The sequence below is a fragment of the Aedes aegypti genome, chromosome 2 (genome assembly GCF_002204515.2).
Source record: "Aedes aegypti strain LVP_AGWG chromosome 2, AaegL5.0 Primary Assembly, whole genome shotgun sequence".
NCBI lineage: Eukaryota > Metazoa > Arthropoda > Insecta > Diptera > Culicidae > Aedes > Aedes aegypti.
In genome coordinates, this window is record NC_035108.1 from 144,530,360 (window position 1) to 144,557,841 (window position 27,482).

General features: G+C 37.4%; 1 protein-coding gene across 3 annotated transcripts in view; it reads left to right on the forward strand.

Annotated features, from left to right (window-relative positions):
- LOC5563832 (potassium voltage-gated channel subfamily KQT member 1) overlaps positions 1 to 27,482 on the forward strand; it is a 435,691-nt gene that overhangs the window by 26,294 nt on the left and 381,915 nt on the right. For all 3 annotated transcript variants that reach the window (XM_021842610.1, XM_021842612.1, XM_021842611.1), the window contains exon 2: positions 12,325 to 12,513. In XM_021842610.1, the coding sequence (XP_021698302.1) occupies positions 12,325 to 12,513 (189 nt within the window). The remainder of the gene's footprint in view (positions 1 to 12,324; positions 12,514 to 27,482) is intronic.

The window sequence follows — 27,482 nt, forward strand, 5'->3', positions numbered from 1 at the left end:
GCTAGGTCTTCAAGAATGATAGTGGGATAAGAAGCTAAATGCGCATTTGGGGCAAAATGGAATCCCGCTGATTCCTAAAGGATACGTATATTTAATTAAAGTTTTATACATGAACTCTATACTGTACATGAACTGTTAAACACACGTTCAAAAAAGCGTTCTGGAAAACGTGAACTGTCAAAAATACACCGTGAACTACCATCATTGGTCACAGATACATGATCTAGTTCACGGTGTATTTTTGCTTGTTGACGAGTTCACGCCTGCTGTTCACGGATACGAGAACGGTTATTTTTCTGTTCAGTATGGAGGTTTTTATTTTGTTTCAATAGTACTTTGATATTCGACTTTAACTTTTTCACAGCTAGAAATTGGTATATAAGCAAGGCGTTAAAAGAATCTAAATTTTGAGCAACGCAACAATCTTTTTGCTTGCGAGTGTAATTGAAGAGAAACAATTTCGCATATCAGACGAATCTTGTACTAGTGTTTATTTTGTCCAAATAACTTTCACCAGCCTTGTTTTCGACCCAATTTTTAACCTTATATCTCTGACATTTGATATGATTTTCATCATCACTGTTGAATGCAGCACGTCATACAAATAAAAATTAGAATACTAGCTGAGTGTAACTAAAATTGCCATATTATGATCTTAATAAGTATTTGATTTATACAGTCAACTCTCCATAAGTCGATATGGAAGAGACCATCGAGTTAGAAAGGTATCAAGTTATAGAACGCAAAACTAGAGCAATTGCGATCCAAGGTACCATCGGGGCAGCCAAAAAAAACAACTTTTACTATGGTTCTCTACTCGATATCGTGATACGAAATATCCCTCTAGAGTAAGGTGGGGCAAAAATTTGACCTTAGTTGAATAATTAATCAAAAAAAAACTATGAGAATTGAAGAGAAATAAATATTAAGCAGTGAACCTTTAACATATTAGCTACAATTCAGGACAAACATTTGAAAAGGTCACACTGACATTAGTAAACAATTACTCTGGCGTCGTTATGCCCACTTCAACTCGCTCACATTCACCAATACCAATATCAGGAACAACTATCTACTCATACTCATCTCACTCATCTACTTGATAATAGTGTTGATTCGTGTGGGCGGCCTAAAATGGGCTCAACAGCATCGTTTCGGAAAAAGGTTCAGGACCTCTTGAGCCCTTTCCAAATGTTTGTCCAGAATTTTACTCAACGAACGTTTGTCAAAATATTTAGTTATTTTTAGTTAAAGCAGTTTTAAAATTGATTGTCTCAAACTTATTTCGAATACTAGTGTAAGGCAAAATGTCGTTGTCAAATATACAAAATATCAATACTTTAACGACAGGCATAGTTTGTACCAGTTTGTTTGTTTGCAGAAAAATACACACCAAATTTTTATCTAAAAATTTCACAAAACTTGTAATTAACCCAAAAATTGCAGTTTTCGCAAAACTATGATGAAACGTGAAATTTCGGTTACTTCTTTGCACAATGCTTGATATTCTATAAAGGTAATTCATTAGTATTATACCAGTATTAGAGCTCCGGATTAATCTTCAATATTTAATTTTGAATCCTCTGTAGTGCCTTTTTCCTACTACAGTGCCTTCCAGATTTTAGCAACACTCGCTTCTGTCTATCCTCGATTCTAGCAACACCCTTTTTTGCAACAATTCTTCCCGAATTTAACAACACATTAAAAAAATATTTTTATTATGAACTGAAACCTAACATTTTGAGATAAAACATATTTTGTTATTTGTTATCTTTATTTACGAGATTTTTAGCCCTGGGCCAGTTCATCTCGGGACCAACGGCTTTACTTTGCTTCCTAAGGAAGTCGTCACTATGACCTTTACGTCATATGAAATGGCAGGATTCACTTTTTTAATCTCAGTAATCCTCTCATAATGATAAGGATCGTAAGTAAATACTCTACGAAATTCCAGATTGCCATTTGTACAGAAACTATACCATTCCGCGAAAAAAATCGCTCTCGACAATTCTGAGAATTCGTATTGAAAACTCTAGCTTCTTTTCAAATTTAAAAACATTCTATACAAATTATAGCAGTCTCTCCGAAATTATTGAAAACCAACCCTAAACCTTAAACTTTCAGTGCAGTCAACTGACTCCCTAGATTTTCTACTGGAATCCCAGAATCCCCATTGACATCTCAAAAAATCTTCAAGGTTCCAAGAATTTTCACTGAAATCGCAAATTACAATCGCACATTGAAAACCTAGGATTTCTCTGAATGAATGACAGGTTTCTCTTTTAAATCTTTGGATTTCCTCCAAATTACCAGGATTCTGACCAGAATCATAAAATTTCCGATAAAGTTTACAAACTATACCATAAAACTAAAATTTCCCACGATACACCAGGATTACTTTCGGAGTCCAGTGCATAGAAATCAAAGGAGGTCCCACCGGAATCTCAAACCTCTGCCATTTGAAACCTCAGAGCTCCCATTCCAAACGAATTCTTCTAAAATATTTTTTATGAATTTTTCCAGTATTACCGATAACATTCATCACCCTGAACAAATGCCAATGAAATCGTAGAATTTCTAACCGAAATCTATAAATTTCCATCGAAATACCTAAACTTCAGCAAACGAAAAATTTGTTCCAAATCCCATCATTCCTTCAAAAATTTCAAGCCTCTTTAAGGATTTTCAAGATTCAAGATTCTCTCCAATGTTCTCTCTTCGGAACTCCAGAATTCAAACAAAACACCTGAAATCTTGCCGGAATCTAAGAATTCTTCGGAACACCAGCAATCTTCCCTAAATCTTAGAATACTCTCTATAAAACTAGAACTCCTCATTTCAAAATCTCAGAGTTTTTACTGGAATCCAAGGATTCCAACTCCAAAACTCGCGCAGGAATTTCTAATCACCAATTGAAATCCAGCATTCGCACTACAAATGTCTCACACCCTCCGTAAACCCAGCACACTTTATGTAGTTTCCAATAAATTCCGAATTTCTTACTAGAAACCCAGAACTTTCATCGAAAACCTAGAATTCATATGGGAATCCTGAGAGTCCCTAAATGATTTGCAGAAATCCCTCCAGAATCCTTGCAAAATCTCAAAATTCATACCCATAGAAATCTCAGAATTGCCTTAAGGATCTATGAATTCCCACCAAAATCACCAAATTCCAATTGGAGTCCAAGAAAACCTTACACGAAATTCAAGGGGATGTGTCATTGAAATCATGTTCAACCGGAACTCAACACTGTTCTCCATAATTTCTTCCGGAATCGTAAAATGTCTTCAATACATCTTAGGGTTCATTGGAATTACAAAGTTCCCATTGGTATTTCAGTATTTCAACTGGAATCCAAGACAGGCAGCCAAGCCTTAATCTTAGAATACCAACAATAAAACCACAACTACCACCGGAATTTCAACTAAAATGTCAGAACTCAGAAGTTTCGGTAACTTAGAACTCCAATTGCAATCTCAATTCATAAGGGAACCTTAGAGCTTCCTCCAGGGTTTTTGATCACCAATTGGGATCCAACACAGAAACATTTAGAACATGCACCAGAATCTCTAACCTCCACTAACGCTAACTCCTATCTAAAGTTCAAAATTCCTTTTGATTCTAATATTCCTTATCAGAATATGATTACCAGAATTACCAGAAATATACCCTGGAATACCTACATGCATCCAAGAAGCATTCCTACTGAAATCGCAGGATTTATGATTCTAAGAAGTTACACTGATTTTAGAAATTCGTATAGAACACCTGAAAGCTTTTGCCATATTCTTGGTAATCTCTTCAAAATCTCAGGATGCGCGTTTCCAAAAGCAGACTTACTTTGCTTTTTGGATAAATGAACACAGATGACAGACGAAACTGATCCCTATCTAACGGCAGTCAACTATAGAACTGATGAGGCCTTCTTGGTATTGCTGGCTTCTGTTGAAGAGCATGGAGACTCCATTGGAGAGACAGTATACACACCAAATTTTCGATCAATCTTCCAGCGATTTCGTTTGCTGAAACCAATCCAGCAATACACTATTTTACTGATAAACAGTATTTCTGAAATTGTTTACTGGAATTCAACAATCTAACTTGCTGGATACTTGTCATCACCATCAATTTTGCTGATTTTCAGTAATTTCTATGACACATGATTGATAAAGGGCGAACACGAAATTATTGCGACACATTCGACAGGGTATAACTTTTCTACCATTAGGTAAAAATTAACCAAATTTTGCACACTTTCTCATTGATGTGTATTGTTTACATGCTGTCAAACTTGAAGTCGTTTTTTTCGATTCAACGAAAATGGAGGTGAACCAACGCGAGTCGAGAGAACAAATTCTTTCCAAACACCTGAAATTTCCTGACCTGTCGCACCGGCAGTTGAGAAAAATGTTGAACATTCACCATTCAACCGTCTCCAAAGTATTGAAGCGGTTGACGTTGGACCACGGCAAAGGAGCTGGAAGAAAACCAGAACCGGAGAACAAACAGACGGAGGGAAAGGTGAAGCGGATGATTAAAGCAAATCCCATCGTCTCAAGCCATGATTTGGCTAAAAAGATCGGTATGTCATAGAGTTACGTCCAGAATGCAAGGAAAAGAGCTGGACCACATACACACAAGGTACAGAACTTCTCAAACCGCGATGAGCGGCAAAAATCGACGGCTAACACTCGGATACGGTAGCTCTACGAGAAGATGTTGACAAAATATGGATGCTGTGTGATGGACGACTAAACGTTTATAAAAGCCGATATAAGCCAAATTCAGGGGCTGGAGTTTTTCACCGGCAAGAGCAAGTTCGATGTGGACGACAAATTTAAGAAGAAGAAAATGTCGAAGTTCGCCTCCAAATATCTTATTTGGCAGGCCATCTGCTCTTGTGGACTGAGGTGTGAGCCTTTCGTGACAAAGGGCACAGTAAATGGTGAGATCTACAAATCTGAGTGCCCCGAGAAGCGCCTTTTGCCGTGCTTGCAGCTGCACGACGAAGCTCCGCTATTTTGGCCAGATTTGGCATCACGCCACTATTCAAAAAGTGTCCTGGAGTGGTATGAGGCCAATTCTGCCCATTTTGTTCCAAAGGATATGAATCCGCCAAACTGTCCGGAGCTGCGCCTGGTGGAGCAGTACTGGGCAATAATGAAGCGGAAACTTCGGAACAGCAAGAAGACAGTCAAAGACGAGAAGGACATGTTAAGAAAATGAAAAAAAAAAAAACTGAGGAACTGGTATCGGATGACACTGTAAAGACTTTGATGGAGGGCATCAAGCGAAAATGCTTTCAATTTTACACTCAAGGCTCCATCGATTAACTTTTCTTTTGATTTTTGAATAATAAAATATATGCATAAAACTACCCTAAAGTTTTGGTTTGATTCCAAACATTATGAGAAAATTGGCATGACATTTTCGGTGTATCAATAATTTCGTGCTCGCCCTTTAACCAGCAATCCATTTGAAATTTTGCTGAAAACCAGTAAACATTAATGCTGAACACGTATCAGCATTTTTTGATTGCAAATAGCCAGCTAACAGATGTATCTGTCAACCGATAAATTTAAAAGAAGAAAAAAAATCTCACACAATTCACTCACTATATCATCATGGAGCTTAAACAATGTTTACTTAAACATTCACATTTTTCATGTATATATTTCGAAATATCGTATTTGGTAAGTACTACACATTCACTATGATATTGATGGTTTAATAAACATTGAATTGTTTATTGCTAGGTGTCAACAATGCCGTTACGGTAGACGGTGCATTGCTATTTATGTTTGCATCCATTTTTCCCCAGAGCGCAGAAAATTGTGATTATTTTTTAAATAAATTTTTATGGCATGCAACGCATTCGCATTTTCGATAGTTTTCTAGACAACTTAAGCAAATATAACCTAAAATTTTTTATCAACCGGGAGCTGGCGATCTGAAATTGCTGGAAAACAGCAAGAAATCCCACGAGAATAACAAATAACTTAGTGCTGATTAATCAGCAAATTAAAATTCGCTTTGCTGAATGGTCAGTAATCCAGCTGTCATTTTGATGAGAATTTGCATTGCTGATCAAATCAGCTAATTTTATTTTGCTGGATCGATTGCCGAATTTACAGCACAAAAAAAAATCAGCAAGAATTTGCTAATTTACAGCAATAAAAATCTGATGTGTAGAAAAGAGAATACTACACTGTCCCGTATACTGTTGATGGATACGGCAGGTTAGACGTAGGTATTGCGAAAGGCCGTGGAAAGAATTGCAAAACGAAGATGATTGTTTTATGTACTTCTTTGCGATCTGGTGCTGAGGCTGATCACCGAAATAGCTACAACGAATGCGTGGATTCATCTACAGGTGACATCTGGAACAGTAGATGTGGGTGGTTGAGCATGGTGGTCAAACTATGAATTTCTTAACGTTGTTCACCTTTGGCGTGAACAGGTAGATTTTAAGCAGCTTTCGGGACAGGGAAAAGGAAGGTGGCCGAAATTTTCAAAACCATCAAATTATCGAAATTTCCGAAATAATACCTCGTCCTGCATGCCAAATGCACGTGTGATCTAAAAGTGATCTTTTCATCACTACGGGAACCACCAATAAAAACATGTACATCTAGGATTACCTCGAAAAGCGGCTGCTACCATTCCTGAAGTAACATAATAGACCTGTGCTGTTCTGGCCAGACTTGCCGAGCTGTCACTATGAGATAAAGGCAGTCGAGTGATACGATGTGAACAACGTGGTTTTGGTACCCAAAGACCGCAACCCTCTCAACAACCTAGAACTTCACCGTGTCGAACGATATAGGACCTTGGTCAAATGGAATTTCAAAAAAAAAAAAAAATAAACTGGTAATTCCATGGAAAACGAGTAGCAGTTTAACCCATATCCGCCCAGCGTCCTAAAAATAGGACAGAAGCCCCGAACGCCCAGCGTCCTATAAATAGGACAGTACTTGTAGTGCAAATATCTTGAAAATAAAGAGGTTTAGAAGAAAACTGTCTTCTGCAAAGTTGATCACTGGACTGCTGACTTCCACTTGGCAACTATTTTAATTCAGAATTAACTCACCAGGTGGCGCATTTATAAGCAACATATGAACCAACTTTCCAGCGTACAAATATTTGCTTCGTTTATATCTCAGTCCAGCGATGAGATACAAAATTGGTGTCTTCGACATAGTTGAACAACTAAATAATACCTATTCGCATTGAACCTTATAAATTCGGAAAACACTCCCAAGATGGCGCTAGTGAGCCAAAACTTTATTTGCTTATATCTTAGCCCAGTTATGAGATACAAAAATGGTGTCTTCGACAAAGTTGAACAACTAAATAATACCTATTCGCATAGTACCTTACAAATTCGGAAAACACTCCCAAGATGGCGCTAGTGAGCCAAAACTTTATTTGCTTATATCTTAGCCCAGTTATAAGATACAAAAATGGTGCCTTCGACAAAGTTGAACAACTAAATAATACCTATTCGCATAGAACCTTACAAATTCGGAAAACACTCCCAAGATGGCGCTAGTGAGCCAAAACTTTAATTGCTTATATCTTAGCCCAGTTATGAGATACAAAATTGGTGTCTTCGACATAGTTGAACAACTAGATAATACCTATTCGCATAGAACCTTATAAATTCGGAAAACACTCCCAAGATGGCGCTAGTAAGCTAAAACTTTATTTGCTTATATCTTAGCCTGGTTATGAGATGCAAAAATGGTGTCTTCGACAAAGTTGAACAACTAAATAATACCTATTCGCATAGAACCTTACAAATTCGAAAAACACTCCCAAGATGGCGCTAGTGAGCCAAAACTTTATTTGCTTATATCTTAGTTCAGTTATGAGATACAAAATTGATGTCTTCGATAAAGTTGATTAACTAAATGAGAACCTTATTTGTTCGTAAAACATTCAAAAGATGGCGCTAATGGTCGAACATTTTGATTGTTTATATCTCAGTTCAGTGATGATATACAACGTTGTGGTCTTCGACAAATGTGTTTAACTGAATGAGTTCTAGTCACCCGAAACTTATTAGTTGGAAAAACACTCACTAGATGGCGCTAGTGAGCAGAGATTTTATTTGCTTGTATCTCAGTCCTGTTATTAAATACAAAATAGAACCTTATAAATTCGAAAAACAATCCCAAGATGGCGCTAGTGAGCCAAAACTTATTTGCTTATATCTTAGCCCAGTTATGAGATACAAAAATGGTGCCTTCGACAAAGTTGAACAACTAAATGAGAACCTTATTTGTTCGTAAAACATTCAAAAGATGGCACTAATGGTCGAACATTTTGATTGTTTATATCTCAGTTCAGTGATGATATACAACGTTGTGGTCTTCGACAAATGTGTTTAACTGAATGAGTTCTAGTCACCCGAAAACTTATTAGTTGGAAAAACACTCACTAGATGGCGCTAGTGAGCAGAGATTTTATTTGCTTGTATCTCAGTCCAGTTATTAAATACAAAATAGAACCTTATAAATTCGAAAAACAATCCCAAGATGGCGCTAGCGAGCCAAAACTTATTTGCTTATATCTTAGTTCAGTTATGAGATACAAAATTGATGTCTTCGATAAAGTTGATTAACTAAATGAGAACCTTATTTGTTCGTAAAACATTCAAAAGATGGCGCTAATGGTCGAACATTTTGATTGTTTATATCTCAGTTCAGTGATGATATACAACGTTGTGGTCTTTGACAAATGTGTTTAACTGAATGAGATCTAGTCACCCGAAAACTTATTAGTTGGAAAAACACTCACTAGATGGCGCTAGTGAGCAGAGATTTCATTTGCTTGTATCTCAGTCCAGTTATTAGATACAAAATTGATATCTTCGACAAAGTTGATCAACTAAATGAGACATATTCGCCTAAAACCTTTTTAGGTCGAAATACACTCAAAAGATGACGCTAGCGATCGAACATTTTGATTGTTTATATCTCAGTTCAGTGATGAGATACAACATTGGTGTCTTCGACAAATGTGTTCAACTGAATGAGATCTATTCGCCCGAAAACTTATTAGTTCGGAAAACATTCACTAGATTGTATTTTCTTGTATCTAAGTTCTGTTATGAGACACAAAATTGTTGTCTTCGACAATGTTGAACTACTAAATGATACTTAGTCACATAAAACCTTATAACACTCACAAGATGGCGCTAGTGGGCAAAGATTTTATTTGCTAATATCTCAGTCAAGTGATTAGATACAAAGTTTGTGTCATGGACAATGTTGAACAAATAAATGAATCCTATTCGTCTAAAACCATATTAGTTCGGAAAACACTCACAAGGTGGCGCTAGTGGTCAAATATTTTTTTTTTATATTAGTCCAGCGATGAGACTGAAAAAAATCGAACTCTCGAAATTGGTATCTTCGACAAAAGTGTTCAACTAAATGGGATCTATTCGCCCAGAAACATAGTAGTTTGGAAAATTCTCCCAAGGTGGCGCTAGTAGACAAACATATTATTTGCTTAGGAGAAGGTTTCGACCGTGATTGTTTTTAAATTATTTTTGTTCTATGGCTGTATCGGTCATGTGACTCAAAGGTAAAGGAAGTCTATAGAAGCAAATGATGGAAACGAATAGGTGCATAGGCGTCGCAAGGGAGCGACAAGATTGAAATTTAATTAGGTGGTGAACATTGAGCAAACCATTTTAAAGTCAGTAAGCATCGAAGCGTCCTGTATTTTGCCTAGCTTCTCTACTGTAAAAGGGTTGGTTCAAAGCTTTGAGCTTTGCTACCAACACAGGCAAAATGCAGGAGGCTTCAATGAGCTCTTATAGTGTTTTTGACAAAGTTGGAGAACTGAATGAGACCTATTCGCCTGGAAACTTATTACTTCGGAAATCACCTAAATGGCACTACTGGGCACACATTTTATTCGCTTATATATTAGTCCACTGATTAAATCCAAAGAAAACTATTCGCCTAAAACCTTCTCAGTTCGGAAGTCATTCTCATGATTGAAGTATAGTGATAAAAAATTTGGTATATTAGCTGAAAATAGCTATTATGTGCGAAACATCAAGGAAACAACCAATAAGAAATTGGTCTGCCTAGATCAAAACAATGGATACTTACTGTCGATTCGAGCAACAATCGCTTATTTTGGATGCAATGCTCCTTACATTTTTAGATGAACCTTAACACCATTTAGATCTTTTGATCTTTTGAAGGGAGTGAAGAACAAAAAAACCGACAAATTGACTTATCCATCCATGAACTGAACTCCAAGGGTGAAGGACGGCTGTCAAATGAGAGTAAAATTAAATAGCCGCCAACCTAAGTCCAGAACCAGTTTTATGACTTAAGGTGATTATAAAGCGAAGCCACACCTCAAATTTTCAAGAGCACTAGACTTGAGAACCAAACAGCGCTCCGCGTTTAAAATCTATCCCATTGGTCACCACCAGCAAGCAAGCAAGTTGATTGGTTTTCTACGCAATCTGTTGTCAGATACTCTCGTCTTGTGCACTTGAAAATTCAAAGTTTGGCTTCGTTTTATGATCACCTTAAACGTGGAAAAGTAAAAATTATTGTTCGCAAAATTACAGGTAATAAATGCGCTTGAATGATATTGTTTACAAGCAGTTATTTACTACGCGCTACTGCAGTGCGTTGTTGCCAATTTAATCAGAAAATTGTACTTAATTCAAAAAATGAATGTTTTCGAGAAAATTGATTACGCCTTCACCATTGTTTGGTCGTAGTTTTGTATGATTGTTTACTTTGTAGAACCAGCGACGCGTTGAGGTAGCAGTAAAGAGCCTTCCTTGCTGAACTCACTCGGACCAAGAATTGTGCCATTTGAGCGGGCACACTTCAGTATGCTCCCCAGATATTCTGGCCAGCTCTAGTGTCAAAAATCTTGGACCGAGTGGATTCGGTTCTATCGGTGAATAAGACTATATGCATCAGTGATGCAGTAACTTAAACGTTATAGCCGAATAATGTTGGCTTCAAATATTCACATCTGTAAAGCATGTAATAGTTGGAGTCCAATATTTGACTGTCATTGGACTGAAGGACTAACTTTTGATCAGCACTAACGAAATTCTGATATTGCCAAATATAAATTTCGATCACTGTCAGATCAGAGTCACATTGCATACTAATAACTTGAACCAGAAAAAATATTTTGATAGTTATGTTTCCATTATCAGCTGGCAAGTTTTATAGAATCTTTTTGAAGACTATTCTGAAACATCTGTAGGTTTTTTTATGAACAAAATATTTGACGTAAGATTTTATTTTGTTTTTGATATAAAGGGTGTAAATGTGCATAATTGTACATGTACATGCATGGAAATGTATGTATGTCTGTATCCTACTTACGTGCTAGAGCTGAAAATTGAATTGAAGTTACTAAATAATTTAGTTCTGGCATGCACCTTTCGCCTCTGAAATTTTTATTCTTTATGTTGCAATTTCTTTATCAGGGTACGTCCATAAATTACGTCACGCAAAGTTTTGCCATATTCATCCTCCTAAATTTTCCTCTGTATTACACTTTTTGTATCGATTTCAATTTTTATATGAGTAGTCACGTTTCATTGTAACCCCCTCCTTCCTTTTCTGTACGTGACGTAATTTATGAATTACCCCTCACCAGCAGTTTTTTCCAACTTGTTTACATTGTAATGGGTCGAACTGCATGAAAATATATTTGATTAATCTCGAAAATAAACTTATAGAACAGCTAGATATGGACGACACACTTTCAAGAATTTTTTTGGATCCTCACCATAGACTTGAATTTTTTTGGTGAAATAAGGTTTAATTTATGGGAATACGACTATGAGTAACAAAAACGGAGCTGAATTCCAATTGTGAGATACCTTGGGCGTTAACGGGTTAAATCAAGGCTGGTTCATTGTACTCTGTAGGAGCTCAACCCGCTTTGGTTTAAATCAAACTGGTGTTCGGCGGCGAATAAAGTCGATTATACCACTGTGCAAAAGTTATGGAAGGGGTTAACCTGAAGGCACGGCAGTTCGGATTTGGAAAACCAGAATGAACAATGATTTTTTTCCTTTAATTTTGAACTGAAACTTTGACTGAGAGGTACGATTTTTTGGTCGATCAATTTTAGCGCGTTCCAGGTATAGTACTAAATTTGGTTTTCAATTATTTAATATTCTTAAGTTTGTAATGAAAATGCTGATCCTGAAAACAAATAGTAACAGGAACAAAAATAACTTTTAATATAATTTTAATTTAATAAAGCTAATAGACTCCTTTCTTATTCGTTTCATTTCTCTCTAATTTCCAGCGCGTGCAAACTATCGGACAAAAATAGGGCCGACCGGCTTGCGCGTCCACGAATGTCACTGCTGGGGAAGCCGCTCAACTATAACCGCGGCTCACGACGTGATGCCCGTTATAGGCGGCTGCAGAGCAGAGTCTACAACTTTCTGGAACGACCGCGGGGCTTCAGAGCGATTTTCTACCATGTACTTGTGTAAGTATTTCCTTCTTGCTTAATAGTTCCTAAAAGCCAAGTTTGCGCTTCGTTTCGACATCCCACCAATCGATTGATGCAATAATGCCTGGCTCGGATTAGATAAATCCCTGGGTTCAGTTTGCGCTTGCGACCTCAGCCTTAGCAGAATTGTTGGTGATGGAAAAAGGACGACTCAAGTCACCAGAATAAACGCATCTGCAAATATTTATCCTCCCTGCGTTATACGCTACCTTCACCACCTACACCGCTTCTCGAAAAATCGGTCATAAATCAAAAAATGTTTACCCACCAGACGGCTGAGGAAAGGATATCGTATTAATGATGACAGCTGCTGTCAGCGTTCTGGTATTTTTTTCGTTTTGCTCTATAAAAGATTTAGCTCGCTAGAAACCATCAAGCGAGAGCCACTCACTTCAACCAAACGAGCAACAAATCATAAGCGATAAATAAATTACCCACACCAAACTTTTTCTGCCGTAAGCTGGTAACTACGATTAGCGAGCTCTGGGGTAGTTTACTTTACGATAAATGCAGAATTTGCGTTTACAGAAACTTTAGCATGCAACTAAATTAATTATACATCGGCCATGGTGACGAAGGGGTAATAAAGTTCTAACTGAATTTCCATCAACACTTCAAGCAAAGCCCCAGAGTAGCCATTTTCCCATTAACGGTAAGCAGTTATGCAGAAAACAAACGCTTTCCACGTTGTTTGATATTCAACCAAGCCCAACTAATGGTGTTTCCGGTTTGCTTTCCCAATCCATTGACCACCGGATCCGTGTTTGGTTTTGTTTGTCGTCGTCGGTTTTGTCAAGAATCGGTGAGCGACTGATAATTTAGGTACATTTCGGATAGGTTTTCTTTCCGCAGCGAACTGTGCTTTGATATGGTTAGAGTAAGGTGGGGCAAAAGTTCGACCTTAGTGGTATAATCTAAGTTTTCAGGAAAATAATAGCAGATGAAACAAAACAAATACCATACAGCGAACCTTCAACATATTGGCTATAACTTTGCTGAACAAACTTGTGTCAAAATATTTACCCAGTTTTAGTTATAACAGTTTCAAAATTGATTGTCTTAAACGAACTTTTGCCCCACCGGTGGGGCATAAGTTCGAATCTAGTGTGGGGCAAAGGTTCGTAGGCTAAAACACAAAATATCAATACTTTTATGCCAGGCATACTTTATACCAGCCGTAAACTTATGTTTGCCGAAAAATACACACTAAATTTTCATCAAAAAATGCCCAAAACAGGGCTAATTGTAATACACCCAAAAAATAGCAGTTTTTCGCAAAACTAAGTGAAAATGTAAAATTTTTGTGACATTTTTTGCACGATCAGGCAAATTTCGCTACATTTGAAGATAATATGTAGATTTCAAGAAATTTGAAAAATTTTCCGTGGGTTTATACATGGGTCGAACTTTTGCCCCGCAGATTCGAACTTTTGCCCCGCTATGGGCCAAAAATTGATTCCAACTATTCATGGAAAAACTAATACACGTCAAAGCATCCTTATGATAGGCCTAAAAACGCCCTTACATAAAATATTGAAAAATATTTTATCTTCATTTGCTTCCATGCATCGAAAGTTTGCCCAGTGAACCACGTATCGTATAAGAATGTGCGCCAAAAATCTCATATTCATACGTCAAAAATCAGAATTGCACAATATGTCAAATCAAAACGAATAAATGTTAACACAAATTGTATATAATTCACCACTACGAGTCATTGTCGACAAACTTTGTTAACAACAAACCATGCCGTAAATAGTATAATCTAGAATCGCATCAAGCTGTATAAACTGACAGATCATATATCAATGCAGACTAGCATCAAATGAAATCGCAATAACTTAGCAAAATTTGCCACCCGAGATGGATATCTTCTGGCGGTGGGCTTCAAAGAACAACAAAGCGCGTGTGCTGTATAGCAAACCTCCTTTCATGTTGGCAAATAATCACTCCTTAATCGTAAAGCGGTGTGTGGTGTAGTGGTATGGTACCGAGTAAGGGATTCAACGGCCCGGTGTTCGAGCCTCAATGGGAACTTTTTTTTTATTTTTATCGGAATTTTGTGGCATCGTATTGCTGACCATGGAAAGTCTGAAAAAGTCGTGGGAAGTGCGTATATGGCCTCCACTTTGGTGTGTTACGATCAATTAATGGAAAATGAATAAATATCGACTTTTTGTGTGCCAGATTGAGGTACTTATTGCAGAAGGATTATTAGGAATGAACCTGTTTTTATAAAGTAATGGTTATCATAAAATGTCTTACAACATATGTACAGAAATGCCAAAATCAAGTTTAAAAAAAATTGTAATCTACAAGTTTTCTAGGTGCAATTCGATGGCACTAGCATCTACAGTATTATTATTATTATTATTCATAAACTTGACGTTTAAACTTCATCGTTTTTTTATGTCGGAATATTTATGTTTGTGGCCCAGATAGCCGTAGCGGTAAACGCGCAGCTTTTCAGCAAGACCAAGCTGAGGGTCGTGGGTTCGAATCCCACCGGTCGAGGATCTTTTCGGGTTGGAAATTTTCTCGACTTCCCAGGGCATAGAGTATCTTCGTACCTGCCACACGATATACGCATGCAAAAATGGTCATTGGCATAGTAAGCTCTCAGTTAATAACTGTGGAAGTGCTCATAAGAACACTAAGCTGAGAAGCAGGCTCTGTCCCAGTGGGGACGTAACGTCAGAAAGAAGAAGAAGAAGATTTATGTTTGAGAATTACAATTTGGAGAAACTTTAAACCCTACCTATTAGACATTGAAAAAATTCCGTTGAAAAATGAAAGACAACCCGAAAAGTTGCCGAAACTATGCAATTTTAATTGTTGTCCATTTTTTGGTCGGATACGCGTTCAAGGAATGTTTACAACAAGAAGTTATAAAAATCCGGTACAAGATTGTATCTTTCTGAAGCTCTCCATAGAATTAAAAAAAAACTGTCACTATCGCAACAAGTTATTCTGAAAATTTGGCCTTTAACAACTTTAATATAATTTAAGCAAAGTCTTTCCCGTAAGTTTGATTGATGCGCACCAAATTAATGACCCGTCATTTTCATTATGTTTTAATCTATTGGAAATCCATCACCCTAATGACAACTGCTCGACCAAAAACTAATTATGTGCTCATGTAAATCCAATCAACTTAATTATCCCAACATGGTGGAAAATTGATTTCCCATTTCTCACCGAGCTAGACATTTTCTCTAAAAGGAAAATAAAATTGGGCCCTGGCCTTTGTTTAACCCGCGGCATAGCAGCGCGACAATGGCCCACATAGGCTTCACGAGTTCCAGTGCAATTAGGAACGAAAGTCAAAAGCTCGTAAATCATCCCATAAATCAGCAAACCGCTATCGATTGATCGCGTTCCCCACCGTCATCATCGCCGCCGTCGTCGCCTTCATCAGCGTTGTTTCAAAGGCAGTAGCAAACCATCGACCGGTGTGCAGGGTGAAGTGGTTCAAAATGCACTCATGGGCCCATTGATTAGCCGATGGTACGCAATACTGTGAAATTTCGGGAAACTTCCTGTTTCCATCGCAGACTTTCTATGTTTACCTACTGGTAACTTGCTCCATTCTACGCCCACGTGGTTCTTCTTGCCCGTTCCCTGAAGAGAACGCCACACTAACCTGGGTGTTTGATTTTCTTTTTAATTTGATTGAGTCTATGTTAGAACATCAAAATTAGGATTATTTTTAAAGGGAAATATTACGAAAGAACTTACCTACAAGCAAAAGCTTTGAAAATTTCTTCTCGTTATCAAAGCACTACAACCAGTAATAAATAACCTAAAGGAAACGATAGCAACCACTAGAGGGAAAAATCATATCAACAAATTCGCCAGTAGAGTAAAATGGGGCAAAAGTTCGAGTGGGGCAAGAGTTTCTTTTTAAGATTTCTAGCTCAAATCAAATTAAAACTTGGAAATGTCATGGTGGTTCGAATGCTATTCATGTAAGAGACTTTCACTCCAAATATCATAAAAATCGATTGAGATTTGGCAAAGTTAAGGCTATTTGTTGTTTTTCGACGTAAATATTGTAATATTTGGTCAAACTTTCGATGCATGGAACCAAATGAAGATAAAATATTTTTCAATATTTTATGTAAGGGCGTTTTTAGGCCTATCATAAGGATGCTTTGACGTGTATTAGTTTTTCCATGAATAGTTGGAATCAATTTTTGGCCCATAGCGGGGCAAAAGTTCGATCCATGTATAAACCCACGGAAAATTTTTCAAATTTCCTTAAATCTACATATTATCTTCAAATTTAGCGAAATTTGCCTGATCGTGCAAAAAATGTCACAAAAATTTTACATTTTCACTTAGTTTTGCGAAAAACTGCTATTTTTTGGGTGTATTACAATTAGCCCTGTTTTGGGCATTTTTTGATGAAAATTTAGTGTGTATTTTTCGGCAAACATAAGTTTACGGCTGGTATAAAGTATGCCTGGCATAAAAGTATTGATATTTTGTGTTTTAGCCAACGAACCTTTGCCCCACACTAGATTTGAACTTTTGCCCCACCGGTGGGGCAAAAGTTCGTTTAAGACAATCAATTTTGAAACTGTTATAACTAAAACTGGGTAAATATTTTGACACAAGTTTGTTCAGCAAAGTTATAGCCAATATGTTGAAGGTTCGCTGTGTGGTATATGTTTTGTTTCAAGAGCTATTATTTTCCTGGAAAATTCGATTATACCACTAAGGTCGAACTTTTGCCCCACCTTACTCTACAGACCTCGTTTCGCTAAATATTTCAAAGGAGTTCAATATAACATGGGCGCTTTTGGTATTAAAACAACTGACGCAATAGGGTTTCTCCGGGAACCTGTTGGATTCCTTAAAAACTTTCTTCTGCATCGATCTTTCCGGGTTGCAGAAGGTAACCACAGCTCTAGCGCCTTCGTCGAGGAAACTGGGGCCAAAAAGGCTCGGTGATCGCGGTTACGCTGTTCATTTGACTGATGCAAATTTTGAAGTTTTTGCTCCCCTATGCTTAAACGATGTCAATTATGATGAAAATGATCCTCCCAAAATTTTGAAGTGATTCGGAAGAAATTTGGTTGTGCACACGCCATTTGAAGTTTATATGGAAATTACTATGGAAAAGGCAAATCTCTTGTGTTCAGTCCTCTAACTGCTCGTCAAAATAATATATGAAAAAGTAAACACATTCATCTTATGTGAAAACTTCCCAGCTACAACTTTGCCGAAGACCACATTTCGATGGGACGTAAGGATAATTTGTTATTTTTGATAACAAAATGTAAATCATGCTGAGATGATCATTCAATTACTTTCAGAGCAACACTGCTTTTTTGCTGTAGAACATAGTAGCCTGGATTACTTTGATCTATTCTTTCCGCCAGGAGCACCACTGTTGCCTGCCGAACAGTTGGTGAAGCATGCTACATGCAAACCAACTTTATGATGATGAATAACAATTTATCCTGAGGTCCAATCAAAAAGTGGTCTTCGGCAAAGTGGTAGCTGGGAGGATTCCACATTAGAAGAATTTGTTCACTTTTCCATAAAATATCATGACGAAGAGATAGAGGGCTGAACACAAAAGATTGGCATTTTCCATAGTAATCTCCATATCAACTTCAAATGGCGTGTGCACAGTCAAATTTCTTCCGAATCACTTCAAACTTTGGGAAGATGCTATTTACTATAATTAAAATCGTTTAAGCATAGGGGAGCAAAAATTTCAAAATTTGCATCACTCTACTGTTCATGGTAGCGATGAACGGAGCGTTTGAAAGCTTGCCACCAGACTTTTACATTTTTGTATATGCTGACGACATCTTGCAAGATGTGCAGCATGTTGTTAGCCATTGGTCATACTCCTGGGCGCACTAGAGGCAAAGCGCAAGCAGCAGTAATGGCAGTACACAAATGGGCTTCTTCCGTCGGGTTTTCCCTCTTCGCAGCTTAAAGCGTCCGAGTTGACGGGCAACCCATTACAAACAGGAAAGCTGTAAGGATTGATTGACCGTAACCTACAATTTAAGGAACTTTCGTTCCCGTCTAAACATCATGAAAACGATATTCAAGCCACATAGATCCAACAATTGATCCACGCGCTTTAGGGTAGCACAAGCTATCGTAGATAACCAATTCTTCCCCCTATTCTCTTTCGTTCGTTTTTCGACTTGCTTTGCACGCAACGGCACACATGCAAACACAATTTGCTCCGCACTCTCAGCATTCACTGCCAAACAACTAATTTGCCACGCCCACTTGTATGCAGATGATAGATGGAGAGAAAAATGCCCACTGCCCAAAGCGCATTTTGCTGCTTCCTTTTGGTACGGGTAGGGGTTGCAATCGAGAGTTTCTGGGGAAGAATGTACGAAGAATGTGAGAGCGAAACACGTATACGAAAGGTATGACGTATGTCGCACTACAGGGAGTGAACCGCTTTTTTTCCGTTGACTCGGTTTAGTTCGCTCTTTCTTTGCGAGCCGTTGAGAGACTGAACCGTTCAAAAGATCCGGTTCACTAAAATGAGTGATTCGGATCGGATACGTTCACTAAAAAGAGGCTTTCTGTCCATCTCTAGACTCAACGGTGCTTAGAACGTCCGTACTGGAACTTCTGCGGACCCGGAATACATACACCGTTATACAGACGGCTCTCTTTCTCAGCGTGGAGTAGGTATCGGCATCTCCGGCGCCGATCTGACACTCTATCAAAGCCTTCCAACTGAGTGTTCGGTTTTCTCTGCCGAAGCAGCGGCCATCTTTCCGTAAGCTTCTTATAATCCTTAAAGTCAGAACGGCCGTCCCACCCGTGGATACTGGGTATATGAGCCCATATTCCGGAGACGGTTAACTTTACCTGTGCATTACGGCATTCAAGGAAGTGTGGCTGTAGACTTGTTAGCTGGTACTGGACACCAAATGTCTCGTTTTACCCTTTTTGTTCCTCTTCCAGGCGTAAAACGCTGGGTTGCTAAATCCATCAGAGACTACTGGGCCCAAGAATGCCTTCAAAATTCTGCGGCTCAGCTTCGGAGATACTTCTAGTTGGGAAGCGCTCCCCTTGTTCCGTGACCAGAAAATAATTTCACGTTTTATGACCGGACATACCCATTTTACCTATAACTTCGATGGTAGATCCTTCGGTCAAAAGTGTGAACAATGCGGTGTACACAACTCAGCGGAACATGTAATCTGTCATAAACGATCCCGCTTCATTGGTGGCCCTAATTTTCTTCCTTAAGGAAGCCAGACTCTATTCCCGTACGTGACGACTCTATAAACTGAACCCAACTCCATCCACTACAGAGAAAACCGAGGATTGCACGACTGGTGGGTTCCCCGAAAGACTCCGATTTCGGGGGTGAGAAGACCCATCCAACAACAAAGTCATCGCTCACAACAACGCCAATGATCCTTTCCCTTATTCGTCGGCTCGTCGGTCCAGCAAAGACGCTCGTTCTATCTTTTTTTTATAATTTGCGTTGCGTCCCACGATAAAAACCCACCCCATGTTACGCTCAAAGGCTGGCCTCCCTGACCATCCTTCTTTACGCATTTTTCGTGGGATACCCATTTGGCACTGCCAGTCAGATGAAGAACTAGCCATATGTCCATCAGGGCGGTTAAGAATTTAAAAATATTTGAAAATCCAATCTCCCATATCTTCATTACCATCCTTACCACAAAAATAGTGTTCTGTAAAAATTTCAGCTTTTCTGGTGGTGATCTAAACTGCTCATACTCGCGTAACAGTCCCATTTGACTGGGATTTCCTATATAAATAGGACTGTTTTGCGAGTATGGGCAATATAGGTGGCCAAAGACAAAGTAGGTTTATATGGAAATTGCTATGAAGAAATTTTTAAAAAAGTTCCTAAAACGTTAGTATTGGATTGTAAGTACTAACTCATCATCCCATGATGAAAACTCATTCTTCAAACCATAATAAAGAAATTTGCTCAAGAGAGCAATTCAATCTAATGGATTGGAGAAGACACATTCATGAGTTTGTTTGCTATTATTTAGCTTCATATGGGATTATAGCCCTGCAAACATGTACAAAAATGCCAAACAAAATTAGTTCAAGATGGATTTGTTTATTCAGCAACATCCTTCATTAATGTTTAAAGAATGAGCTTGCACTATGAGATGATAAGTTTGTACTTACATTAGAGTACTAAACATTTTTCAAAATTTCTCCATAGTAATTTCCATATAAATTTACCTACACTTTAGGCCACCTTTAAAGCACCACCTAGAAAGCTGTAAACTCGACAGAACACTTTTTGTATGGGAAGGAAGATATGGAACAAACAATTTTAAATTTTGGATCGCCCTAATGTCCATAAAATTCACTTTAATCCCTCTACCAACAGCTTCATTTTTCATTCAAATCGTGGTAACTTTTTTGTTTCTCAATATTTTTGCACCTTTTCTTCAAAGGTTCTCTCTCTCAATAATATATTGTTCCGAAGAGTGAATATCCGAATACGATAAAAAATCTGTAGCCTGAAAAATTTACGTGAGTTATGGGTACAATATCGACACAGATCCTTAAACAAGAAGAAGAAAACTTGTGAACAATTCGTGCAAAAATATCGATAAATAAACAAGTAATCGAAATTTGATTTGCGGTCAAAAATTAAGCTGCTAGTAGAAGGGTCTATAAAGAAATTAAAAATAAATATTCCAATCTAATATCACTCCTTTATACCGATTTTGCAACTTTTCTTTAAATAACGTTAACCCGAATATTGATTTCCCGAATGACATTTCCCAGAAAGCTATCTTGCCACTCCTCTTACTACTTCTAATGATAATTAGGCGATGTGTATAATAATTTAAGAAAATATAAGGGAACAAACATTAAATTTTATGGCATTTTAGAGGGCGCATACCAGATTACAGGGAGGAACTAGTTGACAGTATACTACCCAAAACCTTTTTTTGATTAGGTTATTTTGGATTTTTTGATTAGGGTGACCATTTCATAAATAGGGTGACCAGAAAAATCGCGATTTTGCTTATTTTTTATTAAAAAAAAATCATAACTTTTGAACCGTTTGACTGATTTTCAATCTTTTTGGCCGAAATGAAAGCTAAAGATTTTAAATTTTCCTGAAAAATATAAAATTTTACAAAAATTGTTTTTTTTACTTGAAAAATAATCATTAATTTCCGTTTTTTCGAGTTTGAAAGGCCTCGGGACCAAAGGAGCTATTGCTGTTCTCATTATTTCTTGACAGTTCAGAAAATTTTACGTTTACTGTCAAATTTTCAGCGATGTATGTTTTTTAGATTTAGAGATACATTTTTTTGAAAATAAAAAATCAGTCATTTTTCATCGGCACACACTGTAGGTCTCAGCGCATAAGATAAAAAAATATCATAACTTTTAAACAGCTCAACCGATTTCTAATCTTTTTTTTATGGAATGAAAGCTAATGTTTTCAACTTTTCAGTTTAAATTAAAAAATCTGAAAAAATATGAAAAAAATTACATGAAAAAATAAAAAAATTCAAGTTTTTTTTTACAAAGTTTAATTTATTTTCATGTGAAAAAAATATTTTTCAAAGTTTTTTATTTGTTTTTCTGAAAAGTTGTAATCTGAGGCTTTTATTCCATAAAAAAAGATTAAAAATCGGTAGAGCTGTTCAAAAGGTATGATTTTTTTTAATAAAAAATCTAATGATTGTTGTGACTGATTGTTTATTTAAAAAAAAATATATCTCAAAAACTAAAAACCATATAACATTATTTGACAGTAAATGTAAAATTTTCTGAACTTTCAAGAAAAAAATAGAACAGCATAGCCCCTTTGGTCCCGAGGCTTCCATGTAAAAAAAAAACAATTTTTGTGAAATTTTCATGGAATGGCTGTATATTATACTTTTCTCGGTGAAGATTTGCAACAGCGAAAGGGTCAAATTTCCAACTAACCGATGTGTGCTATATCGGTTAGGTGGAAATTTCACCGCATGATAGCACTAACTCGAAAATATTACTATATGGAGATTATAAAGATGATACGTTTATTGAAATTACGTCCATTTGATAATTCTTTCGCATCAATATCGAAAAAATAATATAATAAGAAAATATATATTTGATTGCGCAATATAAACTATTGTAATGTAAAAGCGACTGAACTTCAGTTGGCATTTTGAACCATCTTCCCCTACATGGATGAAGGCGATGACCGCAAGGTCAACGTGTAGCAAGGTAGCTATAGCCAGTCTATCCCAACAACAAACGATGAGAGCCATTGTCCGTTAAGGGCCACTGCCACACAGGTGTTGAAAATTGTACGCTCGGATGCTGTTGAGAGAAAGTGCGAAAATGATTTATGCTGAGGCACGAACGAAGTCGAGTAAAGCACTGCCGCCTCTCTGAGCTTTTGAACTGGTCCTATGTTGGCAGACATCCAGAGAAAGACATCTTTTTCTGCGTTTATCTATGAATAGTAATTCTGTGTTTTCTACCTCACCGGTCGCTGAGAGGCGTGATGATCTATGAGAATCCATTTCGGATGATTTCCGCCTGTTGTTGAAAATTTGCTAGTCCCATTGTTGCCTCAAGATATAAACGACACCTGTAGCATGTTGGCATAATGTTTGACTCAATGAAAAGCTAACCGAATTATTATGGGAGATGTCTCAGTGTAATAAAATTTGTCGTTTACCGGTAGTGAGTAATTGCCTGGAATGATATTTCTATTCCGAATGTAATTTCCTGTAACAATTAGAGCGACTATACACGGCCACAATTTGAAAACCGATATTCGTTCATTGTTATTCCTGCTATGAATACATATGGAAGCTCAAAGCTCATCTGAATCCAACCGCTTCGCCACTTTGTAATGGGAAGGAAATATGTTTCTATTTTCAGCCATGAAAGCTAGACGAAGGTTCTTAAAGAAATGTGACAACATTGGCATTCATGGAGCAAATAGTGTGCTGACCGGTAATGCCATCACCACATCCGGTAGGCACAGAGGTCGAGTACGGTAGAAGCACTAGTTTTCGTCAGTATTAAACAAAATATTTATAAAAAATATATGGAACGCTTGCAAATACACAAATTGAATGCTTTCATTCTATTGTATGAAAGAAATATATAGGAATTGAGAAGCAGAGTTTCAGTTCACTACTAGCTTCAGTCATATTTTGAACTTCGATTCCCAAATTGATTTCTCTTATGAGTGCTCAGATAAGGAATAAGGCTAAACTATGGCCTATGGTCAATACCGATGCTTCTACCCCAATGCATATCGGGGATCGAATAAACGAAGACGAATGGTCTGCCTGGGTCACACTTGGGTGTTTCTTCGGAACGTTCTTCTTCTGTTGAAGGGTGCAAATCAAATCGGATGTCGAGTATGGATTCGGTGCCATTCTATTCGAACATCGAAGCAGCAGCAAAAGCAAAGTTTCATCGTTCGGAAATCGAACTATTTGTCCTAGTCAATGTTGATGCTTCGGCTCTACTACTGGTGTACACTTTGGAGTAATTTATGGCTTTCATCCGCTGGCTGATACCCAGGATGGTCTGATGCATTTCCAAGAAGAAACTATGCCGGAACCGTATGGAAATAGTTCGGTACAGTGTGATTAATCGTTTCAAATTTGGTGTGATCAATCGTCCGGCTGTCTGAAATTGTTTTGATCGAGAATTGTAGCAATGAAAATTGTACTTCTGAAGTGGAATATTTCTATAGAAGGGCGATAAAAATGATGAATATTTAGTTGCTATTTATCAGTTCTTATTTTGGAGGACACTTGCAATCGTTGAAGAAAACGTGAGATAAAAAGATTAAATGAATCCATGTTTGTTATTTTTGAATTTTTTTTTAATTAGAATTATTGAGAGATCTTGACCAACTTTGGGTTCAGGGAGCAATATTCATAAGCTCTAATATATGTATTGTAAATATTTGAACAAAATGTCCAACAATCACTGTTCGACAAAAAAAAAGTCGATATGAATGCACAGAGACCGGACACCCCGGGCTTGAAAGTATAAAAATAAACAAAAAAAAATGGCGTTTTCAGAATGTTCGTGTCTGCCCCAGGTCATTTTTAAAATATACTTGAACTTTTTGCATTTTTTATTTAAAAATCTAATCTAATCAATAAACCGACACAGTGTTTTATATTCAGGACAGGGGAATTCATCTGCCATATAATGTTTTCAACTTTAAATACAATATGAAGAGTTGTAATAAGATTTGCAGGGAGCCCTTCCCCCTTTTTTGTACCCTCCCCATTTTTAAAGTATCGCAAATGATGGAATATTTGATATACAGGGGGTTGTCAAAATAACTGAGACAGGCAAAAATTGGGCCAACTTTGGAATGCTGTAACTTTGACAAAAATTGACCGATTTCAATTATTTAAGAAGTAGTGGACGGGTCAACTAATCTTGTTTTGAGGTGCATCCACGGAGATGAACTATGACCACCGGATACCGGTGATAGTCCGGATTTCCGGAAGCATGTCTTATGCAGTAAAATTATGACGTGTTTTTAGCAAAGGTCTCGGCTAAAAAATCAAAATGTTACTACACATGAAGATAGAAGATCTAATTCTGAAGCGATATATAAGCGATATAGGGATATCCGGTGGTCACAAAAGTGGCCACTGTAGTCAAATATCCACTTAAGGTCTACAATAGCCCTATTTAGCACGAGACATGAAAAATGAACTGTCGCACGATATGTATTGGAGTTCAATATCAATTGTCCCTAATTACAGGTTCCCTCTGGAACATCCGGTGGTCCCGGAAGTAGTCACTGTAGTCAACTATCCATTTTGAGTCTACAGTTGCCCTATTTACGACAAGACATGAAGAATGAGCCGTCGCATGATATGCTTTGGTGTCAAAATCGAAATGTCCCCTATGCAAGGTTCCCCCGGGGCACTGGGCGGCGCCATGAGTGACCAAATCTGTACAAGACTCATTTTCAACTTATTATAGGGTATTTTATGATAAGCTAGGGAGAAAACAATATTGCGCGACATATTTTGAGTGAATAAATTGTTTGATCCCAATTCAGATCCACTACCGGCACCGATTCCGGGGAAATGGCCATATATTGGTTGTTTCTGGACCAATATTAATACTTGGCGCACCAATCGCTTCAGAATTAGATCTTCTATCTTCATGTGTAGTAAAATTTTGATTTTTTAGCCGAGACCTTTGCTAAAAACACGTCATAATTTTACTGCATAAGACATGCTTCCGGAAATCCGGAATATCACCGGTATCCGGTGGTCATAGTTCATCTCCGTGGATGCACCTCAAAACGAGATTAGTTGACCCGTCCATTACTTCTTAAATAATTTAAATCGGTCAATTTTTGTCAAAGTTACAGCATTCCAAAGTTGGCCCAATTTTTGCCTGTCCTAATTATTTTGACAACCCCCGTATATCAAATATTCCATCATTTGCGATACTTTAAAAATGGGGAGGGTACAAAAAAGGGGGAAGGGCTCCCTGCAAATCTTATTACAACTCTTCATATTGTATTTAAAGTTGAAAACATTATATGGCACATGAATTCCCCTGTCCTGAATATAAAACACTGTGTCGGTTTATTGATTAGATTAGATTTTTAAATAAAAAATGCAAAAAGTTCAAGTATATTTTAAAAATGACCTGGGGCAGACACGAACATTCTGAAAACGCCATTATTTTTGTTTATTTTTATACTTTCAAGCCCGGGGTGTCCGGTCTCTGTGCATTCATATCGACTTTTTTTGTCGAACAGTGTAATAAATAACAGTGGTTCAAGTCTTGGTACATCTAATTGGTTCTCTTGTATCTTATTTTGCCATGATGTTCCAAATTCGTCCAAATGATATCAATATAGGTGACGAATTTAGGTAGCAAAATAAAAACATAGTAAATACTGGTGCATGTAATGCAGTATTTGCCATCCCAGTTTTACCACAAAAGCAAAATGTCTGATCATTTATTATACTCTTCATGCTAAACATGGATTAAAGGCTTTTGTTTAGCATATTGACAGTTCCGTACAATGGGACAAAGCTGGTCACTTTTGAGCGGTTCTGTTCAATATGATCTGGTGGAATGCATGTATTAACTTTCTAAAACTTTTCAAACCTGTACTGGTTGGATGTTTATCGAATCAAGTATTGAAAATTTTTGATAAAATGCTAATAAAAATAATAAAAAAAAATAAATTATAAAACAAAAAGTGAAACTTTTAATGCTGGGATGGAATTGATCAAATACTGCGACAGATTCCCAAATTGAAGAAATATGCTACTCACTATATATGAGTTCAAACTGATTCAGACTCAGGTCTAAAAATCATACAACTTGTTGATAAATCATCAAATTTTATAATTCAATATATACTAATTGTAGAGAAAAAACAGTAAACGCCTGTAAATGGGCAATTCTCTTTAAAATAGACAACTTGTTCAAGAAAACAGCTTTTTTGGGAATGTTCCGTACGGAACGAGTCGTAAAAGAGTAAGACTGAAATCATTCACGCCGTTTCCAATTCGTCGCAAAACACACGCCACTTTCGATTCCCGACTCGTCGCACTTACCCGAGTGCAGCCCCCAGCACGACCCACCCTGCCGACGCTTCTGTGGTCGAGAGCTCCAATAGTGGGCGAATGAGTGCCAAGAGCACCGTGAGTAACCACGTGAGTTCTCTTCCACGAGTGAGTGACCGAGCTACGTGCATCGCGACTTTTCCACGTGATTCAACAAGAAATTACTCCGATGAAAATCCTTCAGACATACCTTCAGGTAGCATTCTTCCAGAGATGCCTTCAAAGGATTTTCTACAAATTATTCAGGATTTCCCCCGCTGATTCCTTTAAAGATCAATCCAAAAAAAAACATAAGAAATTCATCACCAGAAATTCCCCCAAGATTTTCACAAGAACTTTTTTCAGATCTTC